Source organism: Anopheles maculipalpis, chromosome 2RL (genome assembly GCF_943734695.1).
Source record: "Anopheles maculipalpis chromosome 2RL, idAnoMacuDA_375_x, whole genome shotgun sequence".
Taxonomy (NCBI): domain Eukaryota; kingdom Metazoa; phylum Arthropoda; class Insecta; order Diptera; family Culicidae; genus Anopheles; species Anopheles maculipalpis.
Genome location: NC_064871.1, coordinates 89,669,470 through 89,680,799, shown reverse-complemented (window position 1 = coordinate 89,680,799; position 11,330 = coordinate 89,669,470). Strand labels below are relative to the sequence as shown.

General features: G+C 42.6%; 2 protein-coding genes across 2 annotated transcripts in view; one reads left to right on the top strand and one right to left on the bottom strand.

The window, feature by feature from the left end:
• LOC126567815 (transcription termination factor 2) overlaps positions 1 to 11,330 on the top strand; it is a 430,644-nt gene that overhangs the window by 314,813 nt on the left and 104,501 nt on the right. The window lies entirely within an intron of this gene.
• Positions 5,462 to 7,008, bottom strand: LOC126568166 (probable cytochrome P450 6a13). The gene is made up of 2 exons (XM_050224594.1): positions 5,943 to 7,008; positions 5,462 to 5,877 (listed from the first exon to the last, which is right to left on the bottom strand). Exons 1-2 carry the CDS (start codon positions 7,006 to 7,008, stop codon positions 5,462 to 5,464), a joined length of 1,482 nt encoding a protein of 493 aa, XP_050080551.1.

The window sequence follows — 11,330 nt, the reverse complement described above, 5'->3', positions numbered from 1 at the left end:
ATTTCAATACTCTACGGATATTCTATTAAAAAAAAAAGGTTGAAGTTTGTTAAAATTCTCTTCTTTGCATCTGTCAACCACCGTATTTATATGAAAGAGAGAGGAAAAGAGAGCTGCACACAAAATAGTAAAATAGTGTGGTAGTACCGATTATAACACAAAAACGAAAGGAAACAACTAACTGCAATACTCCCCTTTTATCCCATTGATGTGAAATTGAAAGTGTAGCATACCAGAAAAACAGATAATAGAAGATGATAACACACCTGCAATGAAATAATACAACTATTGAAATAGTGCAATATTAGACGCAATATTTATGAACCTGACACACAAAACACACAATGAATGTTATGGGGGGAAAAAAATTAAAAAAACCCAGAGTAGATAACGAAATACCAAAAATCAAAGAGAGATAACCTACAACTATAATAAAACAACCGAACAACTCTTTAAAAAAATAATTCCAAACAACACTATTGCGAGTAAAACAGCATAAAACGAGAACAAACAAAAAAAAAACATAACCACTGTTTAAATTTAATGGTTTCCCAGACTGTCTGCGCAATTGGCGCAATATTTCTTAACTACTGATGATTGTTGGTTGATCGATTGTTTAGATTTTTGGATTGAGCACCTTTGAGGGTAGGGGAGGACTTCTGTGGATGATATAACGAGTAGAGCAAGATCGTGTATAGTGCAGCTATAACATCGCGAGAAAGAAAACAAATGTAAAGGAAGACATAGTTAGTGAGAGAACGAAAATGCTGGAAGAATAGAGCGAATGGCTGAAATGGCTTGTTTTGTGATTTTTAACCGTAAACATAACTTCTAACGTGGTCTAATCAGTTTCATTTATGCAGATACATGACTTTGTGATGATGAGTTTGTTGTGTAAAGTGGATTTGGGTGTGTGTGTGCTATGTATGAGATTGATTGTGTGTATGGAAAACCACTGTGTGTTTGTGAGGGTTTTGTATTTTTGTATCATTTCCTGTTTGTAAATAAAAATGGGCTAGATTCGATAAAAAGCAGAAAATACACACATACATACACACACAGAAAATCATCATAATTGAAACTCCTTTGATGTAGCGCATTTTGCGCAATTGTGAATTCAAAATGGCGCGTTAGGGAAACCCAACTCCACGTTAGCGATTATGCTTGCTTCTAAATGCTTTCCTTTTACCCCACCTGGCTCATGCTCACACTCTCGGTTAGCTCCTAGGCAGTTCTTGAATGCACCAAGTGCTTGTTAGTAGACCTTTCCTTCGTTGGTAGAACACGAACAGAACACAAAACTACACGCGCAAGACGCGGAAAATTTAAAAGACATGAGTGTGCTTTCAGGAATGTATGAAAAGCTTGCAAACCTATCGCCGGAACCATAAGTAAACAGGAAACGATAAACGGGGGCGTCCCTAAAATCCACCCCGGGATTAATGACAGGATATCCATGGTCGCAATCGCATGGTTTTGTATGTCCATTATCTAGAGCAGGGCAAAACGTGTAACGCATACGAGAGCTTCTTCCAGCTGAACTGAAACCGGAAAAATAACACAAACACAACGGGAGATAAGAGAAGAATGTAAATCGAAGAGCAAAAACTAAGTGTGTACTACCGATACCGGCGCTGACCGATTTGAATTACCAATAAAACAGAATTACTTATCAATGTTGCTGCAGTGTGGCGAATAAAATGGAACAACGTATTACTTGTACCGCTGGACGAACTCTAACTCGAATGAATGAAAGAAACTCAAGCACTGGAACACTAAGTGGAGGGCGAATTGGCGAATTGAATCTAATGTTCAGGTAAGTGTCCGATTGTTGCTACCCATGTGAAGTCATTTACGTGGAAAACCAGCGATTACTTGCTCATGGATGGAAAGAAAGTGAAGAATGATGCCGAAAAAACCTTTCATGCCTTTTTCTTTTCTTCACACGGGTTGTATTGGTAATGGTTTGCAATAGTATTAACGGAGGCTTCCAACGATTCCAAGAAAAAATTGGAGCCAGTCCAAGTCTTCAATTCGGTTTCGAAGAAACTCGACCCAGAGCTGTATCCAAACTCCGATAGGTTAGAGTCTACTTGATCCAGCCAACGCTCAACATGTGCCCTCAACCATCGTATTCTTCCTTCTTTAACTAGGAGTTACACAAAAAGATGCTCGGCCCGCAGACTCATATGCGGTATGCTAAACGCGCCGATCAGACCAAAACTGAGCGAATTATTGCTGATTTTCCACGGGAACGTTTTAGTTTTTCCACTATTATTGGGCAGGGGGTAGAGGGATCGGGTTGAGGTGTTCTACAAAAAGGTGTGCGGCCCTAAAACGCATCCAACGGTATGCCGGAAGCCAGGATCAGACCAGGAATGGCCGAGTTATCGCTGATTTTCCACGGGAATGTTTTAGTTTTTCCGCAATAACTGGGTGAGGGAGTGGAGGGATCGGGTTGAGATGTTCCACAAAAAGGTGCACGGCCCCAAGACGCATCCAACGGTATGCCGGAAGCCAGAATCAAAAAAGAAAGATCGAGTTATCGCTGATTTTCCACGAGAGTGTTTTGGTTTTTCCGCAATAACTAGGTGAGGGGGTGGATGGATCGGGTTGAGGTGTTCTACAAAAAGGTGCACGGCCCCAAGACGCATCCAACGGTATGCCGGAAGCCAGAATCAAACCAAGAATGATCGAGTTATCGCTGATTTTCCACGGGAGTGTTTTAGTTTTTCCGCTATAACTAGGTGAGGGGGTGGATGGATCGGGTTGAGGTGTTCTACAAAAAGGTGAACGGCTCCAAGACGCATCCAACGGTATGCCGGAAGCCAGGATCAGACCAGGAATGGCCGAGTTGTCAACGATTTTCCGCGGGAATGTATGGTTTTTTCGCGATAACTAGGTGAAGGGGTGGAGGGATCGGGTTGAGGTGTTCTACAAAAAGGTGCACAGCCTCAAGACGCATCCAACAGTATGCCGGACGCCAGGATCGGACCAGGAATGGCCAAGTTGTCGTCGATTTTCCACGGGAATGCTGTTGGCGGAATTTCTTGGGAGTTTGTGGAAAATCCTCCTTTTTCCCCTTCGATAATAAAAATCACGTTGCGGAGGTCTATTTAACACATTTTTAAGGAAAGAAATAAAAATTAGAGGAAATTACTTCAAATTGTGGAAAAAGTTTAAATTGTGCCGAAAAATATTAGTCTTGTCGGAAAGAAATTATTTTCCAATCGGTTTTAAAAACTTCCATTTGCTACCTCCTCGGATTCATGTTCTCCTGTTACTCCTGGTCGGATTTTGCCGCATAAAAATTTCCGGATTTTTGCCCAAAATTTCCAGATTTTTGCCACAAAAATCCGGCCAGGAGTAACAGGAGAGCATGAATTCGTGGAGGTAGCTCGGGTCGGCCAAAAATTTCCAAAATCGGTTTTAAAATCCAAAGTCAGTTTTAAATTTGGGTTGGAAATTTTAAGTTTAGAATTCAACTAAAATTTTTGCCTCGGGATTTTAAAACTGATTTTGGATTTTAAGATTTTAAGAGATTTTAAGATAAAGGGAGATTTTCCACACACTCCCGGGAAATTCCGCCAACAGAATTCCCGTGGAAAATCGGCGATAACTCAGTCATTCCTGGTCCGATCCTGGTGTCTGGCATACCGTTGGATGCGTCTTGGGGCCGCGCACCTTTTTGTAGAACACCTCAACCCGATCCCTCCACCCCCTCACCCAGTTATTGCGGAAAAACCGAAACATTCCCGTGGAAAATCAGCGATAACTCGGCCATTCCTGGTCTCATCCTGGCTTCCGGCATACCGTTGGATGCGTCTTAGGGCCATGCACCTTTTTGTACAACACCTCAACCCGATCCATCCACCCCCTCACCCAGTTATTGCGGAAAAACCAAAACATTCCCGTGGAAAATCAGCGATAACTCAGCCATTCCTGGTCCGATTCTGGAGTCCGGTATACCGTTGGATGCGTCTTGAGGCTGTGCACCTTTTTGTAGAACACCTCAACCCGATCCATCCACCCCTTCACCTAGTTATAGCGGAAAAACCAAAACACTCCCGTGGAAAATCAGCGATAACTCGATCATTCTTGGTTTGATTCTGGCTTCCGGCATACCGTTGGATGCGTCTTGGGGCCGTGCACCTTTTTGTAGAACACCTCAACCCGATCCATCCACCCCCTCACCCAGTTATAGCGGAAAACCCAAAACACTCCCGTGGAAAATCAGCGATAACTCGATCATTCTTGGTTTGATTCTGGCTTCCGGCATACCGTTGGATGCGTCTTGGGGCCGTGCACCTTTTTGTAGAACACCTCAACCCGATCCCTCCACCCCTTCACCTAGTTATTGCGGAAAATCCAAAACACTCCCGTGGAAAATCAGCGATAACTCGATCATTCTTGGTTTGATTCTGGCGTCCGGCATACCGTTGGATGTGTCTTGGGGCCGTCCACATTTTTGTAGAACACCTCAACCCGATCCCTACACCCCTTCACCCAGTTATAGCGGAAAACCCAAAACACTCCCGTGGAAAATCAGCGATAACTCGATCATTCTTGGTTTGATTCTGGCTTCCGGCATACCGTTGGATGCGTCTTGGGGCCGTGCACCTTTTTGTAGAACACCTCAACCCGATCCATCCACCCCCTCACCCAGTTATTGCGGAAAAACCAAAACACTCCCGTGGAAAATCAGCGATAACTCGATCATTCTTGGTTTGATTCTGGCTTCCGGCATACCGTTGGATGCGTCTTGGGGCCGTGCACCTTTTTGTAGAACATCTCAGCCCGATCCATCCACCCCCTCACCTAGTTATTGCGGAAAAACCAAAACATTCCCGTGGAAAATCAGCGATAACTCGGCCATTCCTGGTCTGATCCTGGCTTCCGGCATACCGTTGGATGCGTCTTAGGCCCGTGCACCTTTTTGTAGAACACCTCAACCCGATCCATCCACCCCCTCACCCAGTTATTGCGGAAAAACCAAAAAATTCCCGTGGAAAATCAGCGATAACTCAGCCATTCCTGGTCCGATTCTGGAGTCCGGTATACCGTTGGATGCGTCTTAGGGTCGCGCTTCTTTTTGCGCAACATCCAAACCCGATCAGCCCATCATCCGCAAATTTATTTACGAAAAATCAAACCATTTGCGTTAAAAATCAATAACACGCTCAGTTTTGGCCCGATTGGAGCGTTCAGCATAGCGTTGGATGCGGCCTTGAACCACGCATCTGTTTGTAGAGCACTTCAACCTGATCCGTCCACCTAGAAGGTGGAGGGGTCAATAAATAAATAAACAAAAAAAATTATATGACGGCTTAAGCCGTATTATCATAATTTTAATTTATGAAACTTACATTATTAAATAAACAGAATTTATGGTATTTATTCATTAGCTTCGCTCCCTCAAATTCTACCTTAAGTACTTCCATTTCAATCATCATGAAACAGACTACAAAGGCTCTAACTGTAAGAACACCGCACCCTGCGACTGTAGCGTAACCGCATCCTTGGCATACACGATCGGAATCTGCGTCCGTGGACCAGGCCGCACGCGGAAGTTCGACAACACCGTTGCCAGACCAACACGCGACTGCATCACACCCAACCGCTGTCCTATGCAAATTCTAGGTCCCTCTCCAAACGGCAGAAATGTACTAAAGTGTCGCTCAGCCACCCGTTCCGGTGCAAAACGATCCGGATCAAAACGCTCCGGTTCGGGGTAGTATCGTTCATCGCGCTGGATAGCGTACACCGGGATGTGAATCTTCATGTAAGGTGGTATGATCACCTCACTGTCCGGGATTCGGTACGCTTTGGAGGAAACGCGTGGCACAATGGGAAGCGGTGGATACTTTCGAAGTGTTTCTGGAATAGGAGCATCGAACGAATTATTTGTGCAAATGTGCAAGAGCACGAATGGTTTCACCTACCATTAATGCAACGATCGAGATATTCCATATCAGCCAGCGCTTCGTACGTTAAACCTCCATGCTTTTGAAGGGCCTGCTGTATGCAGGCTCGTGCCCGCTCCTGGCACACTTCATTCAGTGCCAACTCGTACAGACAGAAGGTCACATTGGAGGACGATGTTTCGTACCCGGCCAGGAAGAAACCGAACGCTTGCGCCATCAGCTCATCCATCGTGAGTGCGGCACCATCCGGTCCGTCCCTCAGATCGATCATCATTTCAAGCAAATCGTTACGCTTTCCGGGGCTGGTCTCACGCATCGCCACCGTACGCTGCACCAGGTCAGTGAAGAAATCAATTACCTCGTCGTGGTTCACCTTTAACCGTAGCACCCGTCCCAGCGCGGGATACAACCGCAACAGATTGCTGACCAGCTGCGAATTTCGTGGACTGTGAAACACCAGCTCACCCGTCCGCCGGAAGGCACTGTCCGGCTGGTGGAAGCTGTTACACTCAATACCGAACGCACATCCGCCAATGTTGTCGATCATCAAGCGCGCACAGCAATCCTTCACATCCAGCTCACCCGAACGGCCCACTTCCGTGCGAAGGAAATCGGCGAATTGGTTGGAAACTTGTAGCAAAATTGGAAACATTGCCTTCATTCGGCCGGAGGTAAACGTTGGCGATAGTTTCGATCTGATGCTTTTCCACCTCGATCCTTCCAGACAAAACAGGTGGCCCGATAGTGCATCCACCCGCTCGTTGTGATACACTCCATGGTCCGGAAAGTAGGCAAAATCTTTTATCAGCACCGTTTTGATGAGTTCCAGATCGGTGATCATGAGCGTCGGTTGAAGCATGATCGATAGTCCGTAAAACCGTTCCCTTCGATCCATCTGGCGATAAAGAGCGATCGATACTTCGGCTAGGGATTTCGTCCGAAGCTCGCCGAAATTGCCAAATGGAAAGGAACAAGGAATGGTTGGTACATTTCGATCCTTCCAATAGTGGTATTGTCGTCTAATGCGATATACTAGCAAACACACCGCAGCAGTAAAAAGCACCAAACCGACGGAGAGCACCATTGCGTTGTTACACTTGTCGAATGCAGCGACGCACTGACGGGAGGACTGCGCTTCGTTGCATTTCACATTATCCCAACGGTAACCGGTTATATGCAACACAGCTAGAGGTAGAGTTGTGACTCTGGGTCAGTGTTATGATGGACTGTGACGGGCGCATAATAAGTGGCACGCGAATCTAGAAGAAGCTAAGCGAAGGTAAATTGAGACATTAGGCCAATGTTCAAGCCCCCCACCGCTTGGCGATGGGGAGATAATGGAACAAAGATTTATTCCACATTAGTCTGGAAATGTTTATAAACCGAGCCCTTAACAGTTTATGGTGCCAATAAAACCATTGCCCTACGATTGTATTGTTGTTTACTGAGAGACTTGCTTATTTTTATCGTCCTCATGGGTTTTTATCTGACACAAACACAATTTTGGCAAATAAATTTAGCGAGTGCAAATATCAATCTTGCCTAGTAACGTCACTTAGCTATTGGTGATAACAAGAAAAAATTGCATTATGCATTATCTCTGGGTAATCTTGTACGAACGAGTGCAACGTGCATAAATACAGTGTTGGAGATAAGTGTAAGGCTAAGTGTTTATTTTTTATGTATGGTTTATTATACTCATGATTTGTGTTTGTAAATTGTTTCTTATATGATAATATTTTGAGTACTAGTTTTATGCCTTCTTACAGACATATTTTGTGAAAAATATAATTCAGGATTTTCTCTTTTTTTAAAGGGCTGGACTTAGGGACTTACAGGACTTTTTTAAACCACTGGTTCCAGAGCGACTGATAGTAATAACAGAAGATCATTCATTTGAGGAAGTAATTGGTATTTTTGATTAAATATGATTGGCGGTAATATTTTTTTCTACCAGCAGAGCAAAATTCGATGGCTCGATTCGGCGAAATGGTACCCCCAGAACTACTAAATTACTTTTACTCGAATTCATAGAAAATCGGCGATAACTCGCAGCGATTTTCGGTCCGATAGGAGCTCCTACAACCCAAAAAAAAATCAAAAACAATACTTTTGTTGTTGTATTGTTACAGTTCATTTTAATGAAAAATATAAAGGGACTATGATATAGTTCGTAAAAAATATTTTTGAAATATTTTGGAAGAATCCCTCACATATTTTAGAAAAAAAAATATTATACTCATATTACTCAGTGTTACAATACTGAGCATTAATAAAGTCTTGGAGACATTATATTGTATATTGAAATAAAATTTGGGAGACAGTAAGTTCAATTAGCAAAAAGGAAAAAGTGCTACAATTACTTTACGAATATTACAATTCCAAGAGCCATACTGCAATTCCGTTTTTCCTTTTGTTTTTACTTAAAAAAATTATTATTTCACCGCTAATTTTTTTATTTAGCATTGTGAAATAAATCCAACCCAGATTTATTCACAATGATAATCGATGACCATATCAATTGCCCGAATCAATATTAATACAATAAAATAAATAACTAACCCACCAACCAACCTGTTACCACACATACACACACGTGTCGTTACAATCCGCTGTTGTAATAATGCGGGAAATTCATTTCACAGCAGTATTTCCCGCACCACACATAATCATTTCGATGGCACGGTGCATCATCACCATTTCAGCTGGAAATAATGTGCTTAAAACAAACACACACAGCACAAAACGGTTCGGTTCTTATTTAAACTCCTTTGTTACTGTTACAAAATCTATCACGATAAAATACCGAGCCGAACGGTCTGTGTGCAGCACACACCGGACACAAAACCAACGGTTGTGCGAGTGGTCGTACCATATGGGACGGACGGCGTAAAATGATTGCCACAATTGTTACCAATCATTAAACATTTTACGGTTCATTTACGATTCTGTTCCGTTGGTGGTGTGATTGGTGTGTAGACACGATGTTGCAAAAAAAAAGGGAGACAGAGCTTGAAGCGGGTTCAAGTAAAAAACAAATTAATGGTACTTTAATTTGTACCTTTAAATTTTGTTTATTTGTAAATAAAAGTGATTTTTCTACTACAATTTTCCCATTATAAATACTCAACCATAGCTCATCGCATCAAACAATTGGATGGTGGATTTAATACCATAAACAGCTCTCACCGTACACACGAAGTGTTCCACTCCACTTAGCCATAGCACATGCACAAGCTTGCCATAAAAATACACCCGCCCCAAACGAAAGAAGCTTAAGCGGATCCCGCCAGAAAAACGTTCTCACACCTCATTGGACATTAATGCGTAATGGAAGCTGATTAAAATGTGTGGCTTTGGCTGCGAAAACCCCGCCACCGAAAAAAGGAGTAAAATGCAATGTGTGTGCAATTTCCCACCCATTTCGATTGTGTGTGTGTGTTCACTTAGGTGGTGCAAACCGAACCGCTCTCCTCGCGTTCCAAACCTACCCCGTGCGTAAGTTAATCCTGTCCAATTTTTCGAACGCCTTATCTGCCCTGGAACTCATTAAATTGGTTGTGTAAATTGTGCTTTTGTTTTTTACGGTTATCTTAAATTGATCCTCGCTCGTTTTTTGTGCGTTTAAAGTTGCGGAACGAGCATGCACCCAGCAATGAATGAGGGGACATCAGCATATCACCACGGAAAAGGATGACAAAAATAATCATAATTGATTTATCTCAATGTCATGTCGTTGTGTGACGCTTCTAGGATGGAAATTACGATCGGTTGCAAGGGTGCGAGAAATACTTTTGATGCGGAACGATGATGATGATGCTATAATTTTAATTCACTATAAAAATGATTGCTTATCGTTCCCTTCCCCTTTTCGTAGCTCAACTACTATGCTGAGAAAAAGTTTTTTTGAAACTTTTTTGGCTGCTTGCAAGTATCAAAATACGGCCGGCCCACTTCACCCAACGAGGGGCAAAATCACGCCAAATGGCAGGTGACAGATTGACGTACGTCCGTTGAGCTTGGCATGGATTAAGTTCAGCATGGTTTCGTCATGGAATCATTTTTTTTACGGCCAAATAGAGAGACACTCAATCAATAAGCGTGCATTGATGGCACTGACGGACAAGTGGGATTTTTTTATGGGTACGAATTTCCACGTCCAACGAAGATTTATGAGGATTGCATATCGATGACTTTGGGGAATGAAGCTATGAATAATGTTTCTTTGCGAGATAAAAACATGAGGATTAGTTTTTGATGAAGTTTGACTTGCTGTTGGAAAATATGCTGGATCCTTTAAATTATTTTTTTATTAACAGATGTTTTAATATTTATACCATTTTTTTACGATTCATGTTAAATCTATGTAAATAGTATTGCTTTTCTACTAAACTGTACTCGATTTGTTCTAAGTAAATTGTTAACTTATCATAGTAAATAAAAAATTTGGGGGCCATAATTAACATAATAACTGATTAATAAATGTATAATAACCCTTTAAATGGGTTCATTTTTATCCGTTTTCTCCCTCCTTATTTATAATGTTCCTTTGCAACAAGCTTAACAATGAACCCCCAACCCAAACCCTCGTTCGAATCTAGAATCCTAGCTTCCGTAAATCAGAATTTAATTAAATGGAAATCGTGAAGTGCTCTGGTGGCACAGTGAGCATTCTAGGCATAAAGTTTTATACCGTATCCTTGCTGAAGAATCTTGATGTATTTTTTTTCCTCTTCTTCCTTCTCTCATCAGACATTTCTAGCTGCTGTCCAGTTAGCCACGAATCACTTTAGCAGTAGAAAATCTATTAGCCATTTCTTCCGACGGCTTAGAAATCCTTCCAAATTGGGCGAGCAAAAGAGAGATGCCTTAAGGTGAGACGCTTATTTAGCACAAGTCGTATGGCAAACGAGAAAAATGGCGAAACCATGCTCTTGGCAAAGCGAAACTGTATGTAGAAAGCAAATCGCAATCGGCGGGGATGGAAAATTAAAAATCAAGTGTTTGAATCCAATTAATTCCGGGTCGTGCGGGGTAGCGAGGGAACCGAGGTGGACGAAGGTAAAGCTGATGGAAATTCAGCCACCTAGAGAAGCAGAACAGGGTTCGAAATTGTGCAATAGTTTCAAAATTTGCATCGATTCCCGTGCCATTAATGGGCCGGCTTGTTTGCTTCCGGCTGAGAATGCCCGTTCCGTGCGCTTTTCCAAACGAAAAACGTGAACGAAGAAAGGGATATAATGCTACCTTTTTTTTTTCTTCTTCGATCCTAGCCCGGAATTGGAAGCTGCAGGATGAGGTATTAAAACAGTTATTGGAAGTGTGGCGTAAATTACGCCTCCGTACGAGAACGTGCCAATTGGCCATGTTTTGTAGCGGACGAAAGATGAAATTCTAACGAGGAAA

Excerpts from the sequence above, each read along its gene's own strand:
- LOC126568166 (XM_050224594.1), bottom strand. The coding sequence starts at position 7,008 with ATGGTGCTCTCCGTCGGTTTGGTGCTTTTTACTGCTGCGGTGTGTTTG. Across the intron at positions 5,878-5,942 it reads TCTCGATCGTTGCATTAATG|AAACACTTCGAAAGTATCCA; the intron begins GTAGGTGAAACC and ends CTCCTATTCCAG.